This window comes from Leptonychotes weddellii, chromosome 9, assembly GCF_054177405.1.
Source record: "Leptonychotes weddellii isolate Sample4059 chromosome 9, ASM5417740v2, whole genome shotgun sequence".
Classification (NCBI taxonomy): domain Eukaryota; kingdom Metazoa; phylum Chordata; class Mammalia; order Carnivora; family Phocidae; genus Leptonychotes; species Leptonychotes weddellii.
In genome coordinates, this window is record NC_138377.1 from 11,827,566 (window position 1) to 11,848,760 (window position 21,195).

Below are 21,195 nucleotides of genomic sequence, written 5' to 3' on the forward strand. Positions count from 1 at the left end.
GTTTTGTATCTAATTGAGCAGTCTTACTCTGGCATCCTTTCTTCAACACATGGGCCCCATCAAGAAGAGTGTGTGAGGGGCCGCTGCAGGGAATGAGGGACCGATGTCTGATCTGAATCTCGTACTCACACTGTTCTTTCTAGGCTGTCAGAACAACACCACCTCCCTCCTCAGCCAGGCCAAAATTTTCCAAACAAATCTTGCAAAACATAGCTCAGGGAAAATTTAAAAATGTATAAAAACACAGAATATAGAGTAAGTTAGAGAGCATAAACTTAGAACTTCATGAAAATCACTCTCGCAACAATTTTGGAAGCTGTTAAAAATCCTCATGACTGAGTACCATCCTAGACCGACGGAGCCAGAATCTCTGAGACAGGAATGGGGCATCACGTTTTCTTAAGGCTCTCAAATCATTCTAACATACGAGAGTAGGGAATGCCTGATGCAAGGGGAAAGACTGGAGTAGGGAACTGTAGTTGGGAGTTTTCTCTCTTCCTTCCTTTCCCTCAGTCTCCCAGCTATCTCAGGGGAGGGAAAGATCAGACGCCATCACCTTAGGGCTCTCCTCTGATTTACTTAGAGTCCATTTGGAGAGAGAAACCACACTGGCAGTTTGAACAGGGAAAACTGAACAGAAACAATTGTTAACCTGATGAGAGGTGGTTAACTACTCAAAGCAGAGCAAGAAGACTCGTGGGGGGTGAGGAGGCAGCAATGGAAAAAGCTGCTGTCACCCCTAGAACTGAGGGGGTGGTTGAGGGAGGTCCTCGGAAACTTAGAGGAGGGCTCCTCCCTCCCTCAAAGCTGACACCCGGTCCTCTTGGGCGAGAGTGTGCCATTTGGTGCATTTCTCCTGAAGCCTGACTAGAGAGGGATTTCAGGGCTTAGGATGGTTTCTGAATTTTTTTTTTTTTTCCCAGCCTCTGAGGGGTTTAATGGGTGTGATGGTTAATTTTATGTGTCAAGTTGGCTAGACCAAGGTATCCAGATATTTGGTCAAACACCAGTCTGGATGTTACTATGAAAGTATTTTAAAGATGAGATTAACATTCAAATGGGTGGACTTTGAGTAAAACAGATTGCTCTCCAGAGCGTGGGTGGGCCTCATCCAATCAGTTGAAGACACAGAACAAATAACTGAGGTCACTGGAGGACGAGGCAAGGCAGCCTCTGGACTGTCTTTAGACAAGAGCTGTAATATCACCTCCTCCCTGGGTCTCTAGCCTGCTGGCCTAACCCTATAGATCTGGACTTGCCGGCCCCCACAATTGCAGGAGCCAATTCCTTAAAATAAATCTCTGTCTACATATCTATCATACTATTGGTTCTGTTCCTCTGCAGATCCCTGGCTAACACAATGTGCTGCTGCCTGTCCATTTTCCCCGAGTGGTGCCTCTCAGCTTGGCACTCCTCTGTCCCACTCTTTCTCCTGCAGGAGAATGAGGCATTGGTGCTGGGTGCTGCCCTCCATTCCCACTAGGTAGAGCTTAAGCAGCTCAGGGGAAGTTTAAAGGGTCCTTGCAGTTAGTGAATATCCCAGAGCACCCAGGGTGACCAGGAAGAAAAGAACCAGAGATTCCAGTAAAGGGAGGAGAAGAGTCGGGGCAGATAATCCTTAGAGGAGGGAGAAACAGAATTCCAGAAAACTAGAAGCAAGCAGTTTCCCCCAGCTCTGGACTTGCTTCTCACTCCTGACTTCCCATGGGCATGGGAGGTGCTCACAAATACTCAATATTTAATGGAAGACGCAGTCTCTATCCTTGGAATCCTTGATCTCCCTTCTTCCTTTCTTACCTACCTATCCCTTCAGCAGAGAGCTTTTTACCTCTTGTATCCATTCTGCCAGTCCTAGCTCCCAGCCAAACTCTTCCATGCAGACCTCCCTGACTTTCCCAGGCCACATGGACTCCCACCCCTTCCTGACATAACCCTGGAAATTTTTTAATAGTTTGTTTCAGCCCTCAGTTATATAATGTGTTCTTGTGGTGTTCACTGTGTTCCGGAAGTCAGGAGCTGCCCTGAGATTTGTTCTGTACTTTCAAACAGCTCACCCAGGGCAGGCTTTGATATTTACTGAATATTGAACTGACTTACAAGAGCCTGTGAGAAAGCAGAGGTGAATGCTCGGACAAATGGGTGGGGGTGGTGCCCAGGTTCATGCACAGGTCAGAGAAAGTCAGGAATAAATCAAGTGGACAGGTGCACCATGCAGGTTTTGGATCATCTCGGTGGTCATCAGCCTAACCAACCTGGATGCAGAGAGCTATGCTATAATTATCTCAGGTGTCCATAAATCCTTCTCGCTAGATCTGAGGCAGGTCCTGCATCTTCTTTAAGGCTATCCCGTTTCTTCGACCCCCACCTCATCCCACAAAGCAGCGCTTCCCAAATGTGACTGTGCAGAACAACTGATTTTGTGAGAGGGTGGTGGAACTCCATATTAAAAACACAGATTCCCTGGTCCGTAGAGATTCTGATTGAGAAGGTCGGGGAAAGGCCTGAAAATCTGCGTAAAAAATCTCCCTAGGTGAATCTGATGATTTTGAGGAAGGTGGTACATACTTGATGCTCGGCTCCCGCCGGCAGGTCATTCTGTAATGACTAAAATCCAAGGGCAGCTTCTGGGAAGACTCAACAAAATGCAATCATCAAATGCCCTAGGAATACACAGAAATCTACCCAAGGACAGCTAGGAGGTGATTTAAAAAAAAAAATCCCTTAACAAAAAGTGCCACCTTCTGCATAAATCCAGGATGCTAAGTCATTACTTTCATCTAATAGCTTACTGGAAGCATAGTTATCAGAGTAGTTATTTTGTATCTGGGCAATTTAAAATAATTAGAATTGGTTCTAAGATGCAGACAAGAGATTCATTTCTGGGCGCCATTAGGATCCAGCAACAAGGGTATAGCCTAATGGCGATTCAGGCTGGACCCCAGGGGAGGGTCTCCTACCTGCCCTTGATAGTTCATGCTCAGGACAGCGTTCTTTACTGGAAAAAATTGCCCTGGAGGACTTGTTAAAATGCAGATTGCCTGGGCCTAACCTCGGAGATTCTGATTCCTGAAGCTGGGCTGAAGCCTGAGAATCTGCATGCCCGACAAGTTCCCAGGGACTCTGGGGTCCCCACCCACTGCTTTAGCTCAACGGGCCAACGCCTGCTTCGGATGTGAGACCTGAACTGGAGTCACAGACGTATGCTGAAATCACAGCCCACATTGAGGTGTGACAGGCTGTGTGCAATCTTGAGAAAAGTCTTGGCGTTTTTCTTCTTAATTTTTTACTTTGAGATAATTTTAGACACATAGCCGAGTTATAAAAATAGTACAAGAGTTTCCATATATACCTTTTATCTAACTTCTCCTAACGTTAACCTCTTAACCACAGGACAATTGTCAAAACTAAGAATTTAACCTTGGTAGAATACTATTAGACTACAAAATTAGACTACAAAATTTATTGGGTTCCACCCCAGTTTTTCCACAAATGTCCTTGTTATGCGCCAGTATCTAATCCAGGATCCTATACTGTGTTTAGTCATCATGACTCCTTCCGCTCCCCGTAATCTATAACAATTCATCAGGGGCACTGGGGTGACTCAGTCGGTTAAGCGTCTGCCTTTGGCTCAGGTCATGATCTCAGGGTCCTGGGATCGAGCCCCGGGTCGTCAGGCTCCCTGCTCAGCGGGGAGCCTGCTTCTCCCTCTCCCTCTGCCCCTCCCCCTGCTCATGCTCTCTGTCTCTCTCTCCCTCAAATAAACAAAATCGTAAAAAAAACAAACAGAACATTTCTTCAGTCTTGTCTTCTCTTTTGTGAGCTTGAGACTTGAAGATTTCTTCTTCCTTGTTTTGTAGGATATCCCTCGGTTTGGGTCTATCTGATGTTTTCTCTTGAGTGGAGTCGTGTTAGTGTGAGGGACGCCCCAGAGATGCTGTGTCCTTCTGTCTGTCTTCGCAGTGGTACCTGGCGTTGGGATGTACTGTTGTGGCTGTTAACTCTGCTCCCTTGATTAATCTGGTATCTGCCAGAACTCTCCACTGAAAAGTTGCTATTTTTCTCTTTGTCATTACTAAACATTTTGGTGAAGATCCTTTCAGACTGTAAATATCCTGATTCTGCTTCAACTTTTACGTCATTAATTTTAGCATCAACAGTGGATCTTGTCTGTGGTGATTCTTACTTTCTCAGGTTCTAAAGTTTAATTCTCTGTTTTCCTGATTCCTTCTATGTTTATTAACTGGAATTCTTCCATATGGAAGAGTTGGTTCTTCTCTCCTGTTGTTTAAAAATGTTAAAGAAAGTTCTTCAACATTTCTTGAACGGTGGGTTTGCTGAAAATGAATTTTCTCAGTTTTTGTTTGAGAAAGTATTTGTTTCTCCCTCGTTTTTGAAATATATTTTTTTTCAAAGATTTTATTTATTTATTTGAGAGAGAGAGAATGAGAGACAGAGACCACGAGAGGGAAGAGGGCAGAGGGAGAAGCAGACCCCCTGCTGAGCAGGGAGCCCGATGCGGGACTCGATCCTGGGACTCCAGGATCATGACCTGAGCCGAAGGCAGTCGCTTAACCAACTGAGCCACCCAGGCGCCCAAAATATATTTTTGATGAATGTAGAACTCTGGGTCAAAAGTGTTCTTTTTTAAAATTTCAGCATTTTAAAGATGTCTTTGGACTCTATGGTCCTATGACTTACATGGTTTCTGATGATAAGTCTGCTATAGTTCTTATCTTGTTCCTGTGAATGTAATGTTCTTTTTTTCGCCTCCAGCTGCCTTTATGATTTTCTTTTCCTTTTGTTTCTGCATTTTGAGTGTGATATGCCTAGATGTATGTGGCATGTGTGTGTGTGTGGTGGGGTGTATATTTATAGATACCACCTGCTAGGCATTCTTTTTTTTTTTTTTTTCAAGGTTTTATTTATTTATCTGAGAGAGAGAATGGGAGACAGAGAGCATGAGAGGGGGAGAGTCAGAGGGAGAAGCAGACTCCCTGCTGAGCAGGGAGCCCGATGTAGGACTCGATCCCGGGACTCCAGGATCATGACCTGAGCCGAAGGCAGTCGCTTAACCAACTGAGCCACCCAGGTGCCCCCACCTGCTAGGCATTCTATGAGCTCCTTGGATCTTGGTTTCTGTCATTAATTTTGGAAAATTCTCAGCTATTATTTCTTTGAATATTTCTTCTGCTCTGTTCTCTTTTCTCCTTGGATTCCAGTTACTTGTGTTCTAGTCCATTTGATATTGTCCTGAAGCTCTTGGATGTCATGGTTTGTTAACTTTTCACTCTTTCATCTCTTTGTGTTTTGTGTCTTTCGGGTAATTTCTACGGACCTGTCTTCAAGTTCGTGGATTCTCTTCTTGGCTGTGTCAGTTGACTGATGTACCTATTGAAGGCATTACTCATTTCTCTTATTAAGTTTTATATTTCTAGCATTTCCACTTGATTCTGTCTTAATTGTTTCCATCTACTGAAATTACCCATCTGTTCTTGCATGATGCCCATTTTTTCCTTTTGCACTTTTAACATACCAATCATGGTTATTTTAAATTCCCTACCAGGGTGTTTCCAACATCTGTTTCAAGTCTGAATCTGGATCCAATGATTGCTTTGTTTCCGGAGCATGTTTTTTAATTGCATGCCTCATAATTTTTTGTTGTTGTTGAAAGCTGACATCTTGTGTATGTCAGCAGAGACTAGAGTGAAGAGTTCATGTGCCCAGGTATGAGCATGCCTTTCCTACTGATAAACACTTAGTGTGGATATTTGAATTCATCTATTTAGGAGTTGGGCTGGATTTGAGGTTTGTTGGTGCTGTAGTTACCCTCCGTGCACCTCGGGCTTCATGTTCCCTCAGCAATATCTTATGCATAGGATATAACTGGATTTGCCAGAGCAATGTCTGTTGGAGTGAGCTTTCGGTCTTGCACTGTGTCTCAGAGAGGGGTTCTTGGTACACTCTTATCCTCTCTGCAGTATTCTGCTGTTACTTGTTATCTGCAGCTTGTTAGCTTGGTAGGGACGATGTTGGGAGTGTTTCTGTTGTTCTGATTCAGCTTTAGTTTTAGGTAGGCACTGTGTCCTTGGGTGTTAGGGGCATGGTTTTCTCCCTTCTCCTGCCTGTCCCTTGGGCTTAGCTGTTGGTGCCACACGTACTCCTGCCTTTCTCCCAGGAGTAGGGATTATTCCCCCCCATTCTAGACCCCTAGCTGCCATGAATTTTCACCAGTGCCCAAAGGAAGCAGACTTTGTTGCCCATCCCTCCTCTCATTAAAGTTTCTGCTCCTTAGAAAAGACAGGAGAGCAAGGTCCTGGTAAAGTTTCTTTTCCCACATGGTGGCCATTCCCCTCCCCCAGGTTTGCACCATCATGGACACTTTCTTGGAGCTCATTCTGGATTTTCTGTGAGTGCCCAGTGAGGTTTATGAAGAAAAGACCTACAAGAAGGTGTAGGTTCCCAATTTTCTATGGCTCTCAGAGGCTTCACACTGTCCCACCAGGCTACATTCATCAATTCATAATTATCCATAATTCATGCTTACTCTAAACTCTTCCACCCCAGGTAAGTGAGCACTTGTGGTTCTTCCCTCTCTGCAGATGCCCGTTTCTCCTCATATTTTGGTCCAATTGGTTGCTGTGCAACCTCAGCTCACCAACGGTTTCCTCAAAAATGGTGAATTTGAAATTAATCCAGCTCTTTTTCATTGTTTGTTCAGAAGTGATGCTCCTTCCATCTCTACATCTAGGAAGAGAGGCCACACAGGTCACCAAGTCATTAAATTTTCCTAAGCCTCACTTTCCTCATCAGCAAAATGGAAGTGGTGATGTCTTCTTCACAGGACTGTTGTCAGAATTAACTGACTCATGGAACACATGGAGATTCTTCATAAAGTGTGAAAGATTATGCCAAGTAAAGTATTGTTCTCCTTAGATCATCATTATCAATAAGATATAATAATTTCTGGAACCCAAGGTAATAAGCTCCCAAGCAGGGGATCTCAACCTTGGCTGCACATCAAAATCACCAATGAGAATTGTTTTTTTAAAAAAATTTTAAAGAGTTTATTTATTTATTTACTTACTTACTTATTCTAGTTCTACCAGTGTGTGTGTGTGTGTGTGTGTGTGTAGTCTTGGATTTTCTACATATAAAATCATATCATCTACAGAGACAATTTTACGTCTTCCTTTCCAATTTGGATGCCTTTTTTTTTTCTTGCCTAATTGTTTTGGCTAGAACTTCCAGTACTATGTTGAACAGGAATAGTGAGAGTGGGAATCCTCATCTTGTTCCTGATCTTAGAGGATTAGCTTTCAACGTTTTGTTGTTGATATGACGGTAGGCTGTGGCCTTATCATATATGACCTTTATTATGTTGAGGTATATTTCTTCTATATCCAATGTGTTGAGTGTTTTTATAATGAAAGGATGTTGTGTTTTGTCAAGTGGGGTTTTTTTTGCATCTATTGAGATAATCTTTTGATTTTTATCTTTTATTCTATTCATGTGGTGTATCACATTTATTAATTTGTAAATGTTGAACCATCCTTGCATTTCAGGGATAAATCCCACTTGATCATAAAGGACTGTATTAAATTAATTAAAACAAAGGAAACTTCCTTTTCTTCCCAAATCTTGGAATAAACCAGGCTCTTCTAGAAGTCGATCTTGTTTATTCTCTGGCTTCTGGAATGTTGTAACATATTCTCTTCACCCTCGGGGGCTTAGGTGCCACATAATGAGAGCCCAGATCATTCCATTTATCTGCTGCAGTGATGTTGTGATGCAGGTACAATTATTCCTACATAGCAGGTGAGGAAACTAGGCTTTTGAACCTTAAGTAACTTTCTTTTTTTTTTTTTCAAGATTTTATTTTTTTATTTGAGAAAGAGAATGAGATAGAGAGAGCATGAGAGGGGGGAGGGTCAGAGGGAGAAGCAGACTTCCTGCTGAGCAGGGAGCCCGATGCGGGACTTGATCCCGGGACTCCAGGATCATGACCTGAGCCGAAGGCAGTCGCTTAACCAACTGAGCCACCCAGGCGCCCCCTTAAGTAACTCTCAAGGTCTGACAGCCAGAAAGTGAAAAGGCTGAAACTCAAACCCAGTCTGTGTCTTTTTTTTTTTTTTTTAAGATTTTTATTTATTTATTTCACAGAGAGAGACACAGCGAGAGAGGGAACACAAGCAGGGGGAGTGGAAGAGAGAGAAGCAGGCTTCCCGCAGAGCAGGGAGCCCGATGCGGGGCTCGATCCCAGGACCCCGGGATTACGACCCGAGCCGAAGGCAGACGCTTAACGACTGAGCCACCCAGGCGCCCCAGTCTGTGTCATTTTAAAGCTTATTCTCCAATCTGTCAATGTGAAGCCCAGTTAATTTTTATATAAAGTGTGATTATTTCTCTCTCTTATTTCAGACAAGATTAAAGGCAGTTTGAAGACAAGTGCTCTGCCTACTTCACAATGTGGTTATGGAGGTAAACATATTACAGTTGTGGATGGATAAACCTTAAAAACCATAAAGTTCTAGCAATGTACAAGATACTAGTATTACAGCTTTCCCCAAACATTTCACTGTGTCAAATCGTACAGTTAACTCAGTAATTCTGAAATGAAAGGACTCAGTGGAACAGAAATAAAGCTGATACGGTCTACTGGTTTAGTATAAAACCATCACCAAGAGTGATGCCATCTAATACTCGAGAACCAGGAGTAAAGCACAGTGTGGCAAGCAGTGGATGTCAGTGCAAAAACAAAACAAAATCCTTCACTGTGGGATTTAATGTCCTCCTCATCCCTGTCCCCAGTGCCCCCAGCATGTGGACAGCCTGTGCCCACTGCTGGGGCAGCTCCTGGGGGGCCACAAAGCCCTGCCCTGAGCATCACCTCATTTGATCTGATGTTCTTACCATTTCCACATCATGGGTGCAGAAGGACTGGGGCACAGAGAGACTTTTCCATCCTCTCTCACATTGGAACTGGTGTTCATGGGCAGGTGTTCAAACCTAAGAACTCTTCTTCTCTATGCAGTTAGCCTCACCTCAGAAACTGCTGTACTTTGTGACTTCTACGTAGCCCCCAATGTGGGATGGGCACCAATGGTTTGGTGAACATGAAATGATTTTAGGGGCCCTCAGGCTTGGAATGAATTCACATCAAAGCACATAGTGAGGAAGTTAACCCCGTTTTCATTCTCTTCCAGTTCTTGTGGTTACATCACCAAGTCTGTTTGGTGCTAGTGTCGTTCACACCTCCCGCACACATGCCAATCTGCATTTGTGACAGAGAGAAAAGGTCTCAGGTGTAGAGTCTTCTCTAGGATATAGGATCTGGCTAGAATTTAGTAACATAGTTTTGTCTTCATTTTATTGATTTTTACAGTGACTGTATTTTCTATTTAGAACAAGTGATACAAGCCCTCCATTTAGTGAGACAAATTTCTTTTTAAGACAAAATTAATTAAAAACTGAGTTGATTAAAATATTAAGAAGATATCATTTCAGGCAGTATGGAAATACCCCAAAACTTGTACAAGCAGTATGGGATGAGGGCCCCCTGAGACACTCCATGTCTTGACTCTGAGGCCCCCCCATGAAAGGCCAGTTCATATTCATAACATCATAGAGAACTAAAGACAGCCTGTGAGCCTAGCCATGGATGAAGCCCGAGAGCTTCATGGATGTTGAGCCAATGGGTCCCTTCATCACTTAGGGGAGACTCTGTGTTCCTGAACAGAGGGACTCAGGCCAACTTCAATGCCTTCTGCAAATAGTCACTCTCCTCTTGGCCAGTAAAGTGCAAGGGCAGAGGAACGTGATTTCTGATGGGGAGGCCATGCGACACAGTCCAGAGAAGGGGACAGAGAGAATTGGCTGGGAGGGTTAGGGACATGCAGAGTGGGGACAAAGGTGACATGAGGAAATAGCAATAAACATTCTAACTCTATGGAAGATGGAAGAACTTCCTTGGAAACATGAAGAAAATGGTGAAGCTTAGTATGCAAGACAATGTACATGTATGTACATGTGTGCTCCCTCTCACGTCTGTATGTACATGTCTGTACTCCCTCATTTTATTGCACCTCTCTTTCTTACTCTTTGCATATACCATGGTTTTTTAAAAAGATTTATTTATTTTTATTTTTAGTGAGAGAGAGAGAGCGCGAGCACGTGGCAGGGGCGGGGGAGGGGGCGCGGGAGAGGGAGGGAGTCTTGAGCAGACTCCCCGCTGAGTGTGGAGCCTGACACGGGCCTCGGTCCCACAACCCTGAGATCATGACCTAAGCCGAAATCAAGAGTCCGACACCTCACTGAGCCACCCATGTGCCCCAGATACCACATTTTTAATCAATTGAAAGTTTGTGGCAACCCTGCATTGAGCAAGTCTATTGGCACCATTTTTCCAACAGCATTTGTTCACTTAGTGTCTCTGTGTCACATTTTGGTAATTTTTGCAATATTTCAAACCCTTTCATTATTATATTTGTGATGATGATCTGTGATCTTTTTTTTTTTTAAAGATTTTATTTTATTTATTTGAGAGAGCGAGAATGAGAGAGAGAGAGAGCACATGAGAGGGGGGAGAGTCAGAGGGAGAAACAGACCTCCCACTGAGCAGGGAGCCCGATGTGGGACTCGATCCCGGGACTCCAGGATCATGACCTGAGCCGAAGGCAGTTGCTTAACCAACTGAGCCACTCAGGCGCCCTGTGATCTATGATCTTTGACATTACTATTGTAATTGTCTATGGGTGTACAAACCGTGCCCATAGGAGATGGTGAACTTAATCAGTAGATGTTGTGTGTGTTCTGGGTACAGATGTGGAATTGGCAAGAGAACCAGGATTAGAAGGGGAGCCTGAAGATGTGAGTGAATTGTTGCAATCTCATGATAAAAATTTAATGGGTGAGTGGCGCCTGGCTGGCTCAGTTGGTAGAGCAGGTGACTCTTGATCTCAGCATCATGACTTCAAGCCCCACATTGGGGGGAGAGTTTACTTAAAACTAAATAAAGTCTTTAAAAAAAGAAAAACTTAACGAATGAGGAGTGGCTTATGGATGAACAAAGAAAGACATTTCTGGAGATGGAATCTATTCCTGGTGAAGATGCCGTGAAACTTGTTGAAATGACAACAAAGAATTTAGAAACAGTTGATAAAGCAGCAGCAGGGTTTGGGAGGATTGACTCCAGTTTTGAAAGAAGTTCTACGGTGGGTAAAATGCTATCAAACAGCATCACGAGGCATCGGAAATCATTTGTGAAAAAAAGAGTCAATCAATGCAGCAAGCTTTATTGCTGTCTTATTTTAAGAAATTGTCACAGCGCCCCCTCCAACCTTCAGCAACCGCCACCCTGGTCAGTCAGTAGCCATCGACATCGAGGCAAGACCCTCCACTAGCAAAAAGATTATAACTCACTGAAAGCTCAGATGACAGCATTTTTTAGCAATAAAGTATTTTTAAATTAGGGTACGTACTTTGTAAAAGGCACAGAGCCATTGCATACTTAACGTACGATAGTATGTTGTAAATATAACTTTCATCTGCACTGGGAAACCCAGAAGTTCATTAGACTGGCTTTATTGCAATATTTACTGTATTGTGGTGTTCTAGAACCTAACCCCCAATACCTCCACGGTGTACCTGTACATAGGCAACAATGTTAAAGGATTTGTGGCCTCCAGATTTTGAACTCCAGCTTTATATTACTACCTAGAAATTCCCTTGTTAACCAGTTCATGCCTAAGAGTAACTACAGAGAGGCTTAACTACATAAATTCCTAGTTTGCCATTTTGGGGGGCAAATGTTATTCCCATCATCCATTGTAAATGTACCACACTTCACTCCTTATGCTGGTTCTCAAATGTTTCCACCAGGGAACCTCAACCCAGAGCAAAACAAACTCATTCTCTAAGACCCTGAGAAGACTCCTCAGGAAAACTCCTCAAAAGTTCAAAAATTTTTTTCATGGTAGCTCAAAAGTTTATTCCAGTTTTGGATCCTACTTAAATAGAGCCACGTGTTTTGATACAACATCTCTCTGCTAAAATCATTCAGTACACTGACCTTCTAGGAAGATGATGCTCACTTATACTGATGGTCCTTGGCGCCCTGGCACACCCCCGAGGTCTAGGGACCTGGGTTGGAGAAGCAAGGACCTTGGGCCAGTCCCTGTACCAGGAATGTGGAGCTCAAGACATCTCCTAGGGCAGGGACCCAGCTCCTCTCCCTATCCCCATGATGCTTCGAGCAGGGCAGAGCCTGGGCGGGGGCGGGGGGTGCTTGGTTTGAGATCAGAGGTTTTTTTTTTTTTTTAAAGATTTTATTTATTTCTTTATCAGAGAGAGAGAGAGAGCACAAGCAGGGGGAGTGGCAGGCAGAGGGAGAAGCGGGCTCCTGACTCGGGGCTCAATCCCAGCGATCATGACCTGAGCCGCAGGCAGACGCTTAACCGACTGAGCCACCCAGGCGTCCCTCGATCAGAGGTTCTTAATGAGGGCTTTGCAGTAGCTCCAGAAGGCTTCCCTTTAAGAGCGATACAAGGTAAGACATGAAGATCTCTGACTTTGGAGCCACACAGCCCTTCGTTCAAAGCCCAGGGTTGCTGCCTATTGGACCCCTGCTCTTGAGTACTTTTAGCATTATAAAGAAAATATTTGGGTTTGCCAGCTGGAAGAAAAGGCAACTCAGCCGAAGAAGGAGCAGCGGAGGGAGGTTCTGAAGTCTGAAGCTGTGTGGAGCATGGGTGACAAGCCAGGACATCCCCGTCAGGACACCTGGATTCCCCTTGCTGTTCACTGTCAGCCTGAAGAGTTCAGACAAGGAGGAGTCCCTTCGTGCCTCTGTTTCCTCCTTGTCTAAAACAAAAGAAAGCTGTATGGGATGGTTCCCAAGGTCCTCCCAGCTCTGATGCTTTCTTCTCAATATCTCTGTTTCATTAGACATAGTTCTCTGCTTTCTTTTCTTTATGATGCCCGACCATCTTCATCGTTTCTAAAATAGCTGTGTGTACCATCCTTATCTTATAAAAACAACAGCTATCTCTTATTAGTGCTGCTCTCAGACCTCAAAATGTTCTCTCCTAAATATATGAAGAATCAACAGCCCTTGTTCCCAGGGATGTTTTACTGGCTCGGGAGGTTATGTAACTAGACTTGTTACAATCCCAGAAAGCAAAACCGAAACCAATTGACACAGGAGAAGCCAAATTTTCTTACCTGACCTAGAATGTTTCTCCAGCCAAGAATCCAAGACGATGCTCATATCCCTGAGGGTTAATTCCTTGTTTCCTTTTGCTCTAATTCTGTTTCCTTTTTCTCAATAAATGCCCATTTAATTAGGCACTCCTCCGCCCCAGCCCCGCTGTCCATAATGAGCACTCATGTAATCTTAGTTAATAAAGTGAGGATTTATTCAATTTTCAGTTCTAGTAAATAGTCAGCCATTATCTCTGCAATGGGCCCCAAGCCCTGGTTAAAAAAAAAAAAAATGACATGGTCTCTGTGACCATTCGGAGGGAGAACGTTACGCTATATTCTTTCATTACAAAAGTGAGTCTCTCCACTACTTGGCAGCAATTTCAAGGCCTGAAGCTGACTTTAGCTTCCTTACCACACGGAGGTCCCATAGACGCCTTAGCCTGGCATGAGGATCTTAAAAATTAAAGAAAGGAGAAACAAAAAGCAGAGAAGCAGACACAGAGAGTAAAACAGGTGACTTCCCTCTCTGTGGCATTAGGGACACATCCGTTCTGAAGGAAGCCCAGGGCCCAGATGCAGCGTGAAACATTCCCCCCGCTTGTTTGAAGGGGCTGGGATGGGCAGTGAAACTGGATTCACAGAATTAGGGCTCCAGGGGAAACAAGAGGATCTTCGTTTGGGATTTTTATTTCCAAATGAAGAACAGAGCAGCAGGAAATGGAGGCCTACTCAAGCCCTCCCTCCCTTAGGCAGTTAAAACCCTGGAGGAAGATGGGTCAAGAAATAGTGCCAATGTCTTGGGCTGATTTTGTGACTCATTCTTAGGACTGATTTGGACCTTAGAGGAGAAGAGCTTTCTAAGGCTGGGCCTGCAGAGGGTGACGGGACAGCTCCACAGTCAACCCGGGCCCTCGTGGTCCATCTCCTGGTCTCCACGCCCAGCGTCTGCTCCTCGCTCCTACCTGTCCCCACTGGTCTCCGCCAGCCTGTTGTTCATGATCGCGAAGGCCCCCACCCCGTCTGAGAACTCATTGTCTTGGGACGGCCCGCTGGCCTGGGGCGGGCAGCCGTTGGCCGTCTCCGACAGCTGCTTCTGGAGGATGGCCAGGGAGACCTTGTTGGTGGCCAAGAAGTCCTTCATGGAGATCATCTCCCCCGAGAGCCGCCGCCCATCTGTGTCACTGTCCATCACCCTGTCCGTGTCTATGGAGATGTTACACTGGTTCTGGACATTGCCCGGCATGATCACGTTCCTCCGTGACCGCAGGAGTCTCCTCTGGCATTGTAGGCAGCACCCCCCCTCCATTTTCCTCAGGATCCAGTTCACGGACTGTTTGATGAGGATAGAGATGACATTGAACAAGGAGTAGATGCAGCAGACGCCCATGAGGATGAACATGAAGTTGGCGAAGCGGTAGAGACCTTGGCTCTCATACTGGGCGTTCTGGCTGCTGACAAGGTCCCCGAAGCCAATGGTGCTGAAAGCCACAAAGCAGAAGTAGAGCGAGTCGAAGTAGCTCCACCCTTCGATGGAGGTGTACATGGCCGAGGCACAGCAGGAGATGAGCAAGGAGGCCACGCAGAGGATCAGCATCACGTAGTACACGGAGGGCTTCCAGCCGGCCAGGCTATCCACCTCGCACCTGCCCGGGTTCTTCAGGCTCTCCTGGGGCAGGGCCCCCTGTCTCTGGAGCTGCCGCTGGTGGCACGACTTCATGATGTAGGCGATGACGGTGATCAGGCGCTCCAGGAAGAGGTTGAAGAACAAGATGGTGCTTGCACACCCAATGAGGCCATAAAAGATCAGAAAGATTTTTCCTCCTACTGTCGCTGGAGTTGTCATCCCAAACCCTGCAGGAGACAAAAATCAGAGGAGAGAAGAGTGAGGGAATGCGGTCAGGGTCTTTGTTGTGATGGCTGGCAAAGGACCCGAAGAAACAGTTTCATAAAAGCGCTCAGTCCTAGCCTTTCTAGGAACTAGGGGGAGAACTCTCACTTCCTTTTGAAGACATGAAGTGTTGTTCAGAGCTGCGTTGCTGAAAGCTTGTATGGTGCCCTTGTGCAAATCAGAAAAAAGGCACGTCTTCCTCCAGGTGGATATGGGCAGCAAAAAACAAACAAACAAAAAAAAAACGGCTGGGTGATGAGAACGTGAGCTGGATTTCAGGCCTCCCTTCCGGACTTGACTAGATGTCCTGTACAGTACCCAACCGGAACAACCATACTCAGCAGACACTGTGCAGACAGACAAAGGTTCATACAGAGAAAAGGCTTACACAGACTCATCAGAATTCATTTATTGTATAAATACTTATTCAGTGCCATTCCAGGAAGTGGAATCACCTGTTTGATGAGGATGGAGATGACATTGAACAAGGAGTAGATGCAGCAGACGCCCATGTTGCATCTACTCCTTGTTCAATGTCATCTCCACCTAGTGAGGTGATTCCTACATTGTGTAGGGGTTGTGCTGGAGGAAGGACAGTGTCCTGTGGGGACGGCCAAGAGGGGAACCCATCTCAGACTTGAGGTTCTGGGAAGACTAAGCAGGGATACTTGAAAGCTACAGAGGAGTTAGGCAGGCAAGGAGAGGTATGTGTGTGCGTGTGGTTTGTGTGTGTGTGTGTGTGTGTGTGGTGGTGATAGTAGTGTTCTAGGCAGAGAAACAGCCAATGCCAACATCTGTAGAAATGAGAAATTTGTTCAAGATGTTCTCATCTTTTAAACAAAATTCTTCAAACATATACCTTCTATTTGGGGAGTGAAAACTGAGGTGTTGATTTTTATAGTTTGATCAAATAGAAAACGTCTCTCTTGCCTTTACCTCTTACTGTTCACAATTTCTACCTTCTTGACATTTCTACCCATGCACACAGACATGTTGCTAAGAATACCAACTCCAGGACAATAGGCATCACTAAGAACACCAAGAAAAAGAAAGGAGCAGTGATTCACTCAGTATTTCTCACTGAGGGGTGCCCGGGGTCATCCCACCCCGAGTGACATGGGATCCTTCCAAGCAAATGATTCAGTAACCATGAGAAATCTGATCTGTTTGAGGGGATGGGCATCAAAGTCTCTGAATACAAATACCATTCAAAAAATAAGTACTGAGCCTGCCTCCCTGGGTTCAGCTTTTCATTTGAATCAATTCTTCTTGTCTCCATTTTTTCTTATTATCAAGTTCAGGTTCCTAACTTGGGCCCCATCATTGGGATCTTGAGGGCTCCCCCTTATCCTCTTTCCTGATGACATCCTGCTCGTCCCCAAGCCAAAACATTTCTTTGTTGCCATAGCTGCGCATGGCTGCCTCCAGCACAGGCTGGGAAGTGGTCAGATCAGAACTTGCCATGTGTGGGCTTCTGGGGTGATGGCCTCCTGCTCTCCTCCGGCAGAGAGCCAAGGGGCCACCGTTCCCAAACACCTAGCTATGCATACTATGTTACCATCTGGTTTTCCATTTCAATTTGATTTTTCTTCTGCAGCACACAAGGGTCTACACGAGTGTAGGCTGTTAACAGCCTATAACCAGGAGACTGGAGGAAGATGGGTGAATCTAGCTTTTTAGCTGGATGGGACAGGATGATGATGTGGGAAGGAAGGGGCGAGGGGCTGGAGATACTGTCATTGGGAGTTAGAGTTATGGACCCTAATGGTAGAGAGAAAAAGAGACCCTCATCTCTTCCCTGGGAATTCCCTCAGCAACTCTTGGCACTGCAGGTTTCATTTATTAAATATCTTCGTTATGTAAAGAAATACTTTGTCTTGGGGCACCTGGGGGCTCAGTCGGTTGAGCATCCGACTCTTGGTTTCAGCTCAGGTTGTGATCTCAGGGTCGTGAGATCGAGCCCTGTGTTGGGCTTCATCCTCAGTGTGGAGTCTGCTTGAAATTCTCTCTCTCCCTCTACCTCTGCTCCCACCCCACCCCACCCCCGCTGCTCTCAAATAAATAAATAAATAAATAAATAAATAAATAAATCTCAAAAAAAGAGAAATACTTTGTCTTTGCTATGGTTTCTCTTGTTAGTATCTTTCATTTTAATCCCCAAGCTCAAGTTGAAACGAGGTGGTTGTAAGAGTGGAGAATTTAGAAAAAACTTACTGAGTTTAATGACTGAGCTGAGAGCAATGTCTTTCTCTCCCCGGGGCCAAAGAATGCTGAGGAGTAACCAAGGTGTTGAGTAGATGTTGGGGTACCTCCTCTGGCTCAGTGAATGCCCAGAAGCAGTAAAATTTGCAAATCTTTCTGCACTAAGAAATGAACAATGAAAGCTGGAGCCCCTGCCCCAAAGCTGTAGGACCAGATGGGTCTTAGGGCTCTCTTCACTGGAGACAGAACAGAGGCAACAAGCAGAAAAAAAAGAAACATTTATCCAGGACCTTTTATTGGCCCAACAATATTCCAGAAACTGGATAAAGGCATTGAAAATGGGGAAAGCCCAGAAATAACAAGGGAGGGGGAGGGGGATGGGGAGGTTCTTGCCAACAATCCGAGGAGAACTTTCTCATGTAGCACAGGATTTAAATGGGCAAATTTTTGCTTCTCCAAAGTCTTCCTTTCTGATCCCAGAGGTGACTTAATCATTTTAGTCTTGGAGAATAGGGCCATTAGGAATAGCTCTCAGCTGAAGTTGACAACAATAATTTATTAAGCACCTGTGAAGTTCAAGGGCCTTCACTAAGCGTTTGGGCCACACAATGATTAGCCGGACAAGGTCCTTGACCTCAAGGAACCTCGCATCCAGGCTGGGACAAATAAACTGCTATCTACAAAACAAGACATAGAGAGTCAAAGGCCAAAATAAAGGCACAATGGAGTTATCCGGCTTCAGGGGCCCGAATGCCGCCTCACTTGAAATGAGTGACGTATAGATGCGTGACCAAAGCCAGCTGACAAGCTCGGTCAACGGACCTTTCCAATGAATGACACATCTAGTTGATGTGGGGACATGTCCCAGGCATTTAAAATTTCTAGATTCCATCTTATTTGGTTTTAAAACATTCAATTTGATTAAAAGAACAGAGAAGCCACGAGTTTCAATTACCTACTGTATTGGATTGGGCACCGCCATTTTTTCAATCAGCAAAAATGACAGCAAATGGCATACGTGGTAGTGAGGGGAAGCACTGGGAGGCAGCCTCCTACGGTCTGCAGGGAGAGGTGTTCCACAGCTTCTACTACTCAAAGCTTAAAAGTGTGGAAGCTCGGGGCGCCTGGGTGGCTCAGTCGTTAAGTGCCTGCCTTCGGCTCAGGTCATGATTCCAGGGTCCTGGGATCGAGCCCCACATCGGGCTCCCTGCTCAGCGGGAAGCCTGCTTCTCCCTCTCCCGCTCCCCCTGCTTGTGTTCCCTCTCTAGCTGTCTCTCTCTCTGTCAAATAAATAAATAAAATCTTTAAAAAAAAAAAAGTGTGGAAGCTCATAATACGGGCTTTTTCATAGAAAGCCTCCCCTTTTTTGAGCCCCATAACACTGGACATTAGGGATGCCTGGGATTGGGAATAAGAAGACTTGGGGTCCCTCTTGGTGGAGGAAAAGAACACAAGCGTCACCAAAGATCTGCCCTCTGCTAGGTATCACTGGCTCCTCGCACTCTTGCTGGGGAGCTGGGTGTTTAGTATTAGTCCACTAGTCCCATTTGACAGATGAGAAAAAGAAGACTACAGAAGCTAAGTAACTTGCCTAGAAGTGTAAAGCCAGAATTAGAACCTCGATTTGTCTCCCAGGCCTGTGCTCTTTCCGCCTGACTGTGCGGAGTGTCAGCCATGGTCAGGTGTATGCATCAAGAGTAGAAGCCAGGGAGGGAAATTAACCAAGCGTCTGTAGTTCCATGCTTTACATAGACACCCAAACCACAGTGGCTGCCAAATCTGGTACCCAAATCAGGGGATTCGCTTGCATCAGAGCCTGAAACCCTACAATTTTCATTTACTAAAACACATGTTTCTGAATGTATGTGTGCCTCTCCCAACAAGTGATGTAATTAAGTCGGTTTTAAAAATGGGCTACACCCCATGCATTTCGGTCTCCGTGTATTTCATAGGCACACAAATGAAACTGATTGTCACAGGTGGTGCTTTTCAGTACATAATTTATTCCCCGCGCTTCAAGCCTGAGGTCATCTGATTCGGGTCCAACCCCTGAGTCTGGGAGCACATGGGCTAGCTGACTGAGGACCAAGGGTTCATGAGTGTGGTTTGGAGTCCCAGGACTCCAAGGAAGCTTGCCCCGCAGTCTGCTTCATTCTGGCTCCCTTGAACCATTTCAGATCTGTTTCGATGTGACCCCTAGGGCAGCTCCTGGGACCAAACCAGGCTCCCTGGTGCCCTTGGGGCCAGGAATGAAGAGGCCAGAGACTGCCAGGGTCCTAGTCAACCCCAATAGAGCTTTTCTTTTAGACCATGAAGAGAGGAGAGCAGACCTGCAGTCTCCCAGCATTTTATGTATATTCTGTTGACCACCATTCTTTTAAAAAAAAATTAATCAAGTTAAAACATTGAAAAGCTTTGCATGATGATATTTTCAAACATACACAAAGGTAGAGAGACTACTATAATAAACCCTCATTTCCTACTTTCAGCAATTGTCAACATTTTGCCAATCCTGGTTCTCCTATCCCACCCCACCACCTTTATTTGCTGGAGCATTTTAAAGTAAATCCCAGACATCATACCATTTCATCCATTAAGAAGGATGCACTGGGGCACCTGCGTCTGACTCTTGATCTCAGCTCAGGTCTTGATCTCATGGTTGTGAGTTCAAGTCCCATGCTGGGGCTTGAAAAATAAATTTAAAAAATAAGGATGCGTCTGTAACTGACAAGAACTTTATTTTCCCAACATAACCACATTATCACACCTAATAAAACGAACACTAATTTCTTAAAACCAAATAATGCCTTGGCCATATTCAAATTTCTCAAAAATATCTTTTTACAGATCTGTATGAATCAGAACACTGGCAAGGTCCAAGCAATATATCTTTTAAGTCTCCTTTATTCATTGAGAGCCTTCCCTCCCATTTTTTATGCCATTGATTTGTTGGGCAAATGTGTCCTGTAGACTTCAATCACAATTCTTTCTAGAAACATTTTTTTAAAAGATTTTATTTATTTATTTGAGAGAGAGAGCGAGCACAAGCGGGTGGAGGGGCAGAGGGAGAGGGAGAAGCAGACTCCCCACTGAGCAGGGAGCCCAACGTGGGGCTCGATCCCAGGACCCCAGGATCATGACCGGACTGAGCAACCCGGGTGCCCCTAGAAACATTTTTTTAAAAATGTCTATTATAAGAGTGTGCTCAGATGAAGCAAAAAATCTCAAACATTCTATGCGGACATATAAATTGGCATAAACTGTCTAGAAAGCAATTTGGAAATGTCTCAGGCATCTTAAAAATACTTGTATCTTTTTCTCTCTCTCTTTTTTTTTAGGAATATGTCCCCAAAAAGATCAGAAATGTGACTCATTATGTACACTGATGTTCACCATGTCTTTGCTTTTAATAATGAAAATCCTCAGCAACCTAAATGTCAGATAATAGGGAAATGACTAAATAGTCATTAAATTGAAGCCATTAAAATTACATATTCAAAGAGTTTTTAATGACTAGAGAAAATGTAAAGTGGAAAAATGCAGAGCTAAAGTGTGTCTGCAGAATGACACAAGCCTAGTGCATGGGGTATCCTCGTTAAATATTTGTTGGATGAAGGAATAAACTTTCTAAAATGAATTTGTACAGATATATGTATATATATAGTAGCAGTGAAAATATTGCTTTTGGTTGCCAGTCATAGCAAATCATAAATAGAGGTGGCTTAAACATGAAGGGGATATATTATCTCTTAGAACATGGAATTTGGGGGGGGCGGAGCAAGATGGCGGAGGAGTAGGAGACCTGGATTTCGTCTCCTCTCAGGAATTCAGCTGGATAGGGATCAAACCATTCTGAACACCTACAGACTCAACAGGAGATCGAAGAAAGGAATAGCAACAACTCT

General features: G+C 44.7%; 1 protein-coding gene across 1 annotated transcript in view; it reads right to left on the reverse strand.

Moving 5' to 3' along the window:
• Positions 1-13,390: 13,390 nt before the first annotated feature.
• The window catches only part of KCNK13 (potassium two pore domain channel subfamily K member 13), an 80,683-nt gene continuing 72,878 nt past the window's right edge, over positions 13,391-21,195 (reverse strand). The window contains exon 2 of the mRNA XM_081830066.1: positions 13,391-15,051. Coding sequence (XP_081686192.1) covers positions 14,159-15,051 — 893 coding nt within the window. The 3' untranslated portion in view covers positions 13,391-14,158. The remainder of the gene's footprint in view (positions 15,052-21,195) is intronic.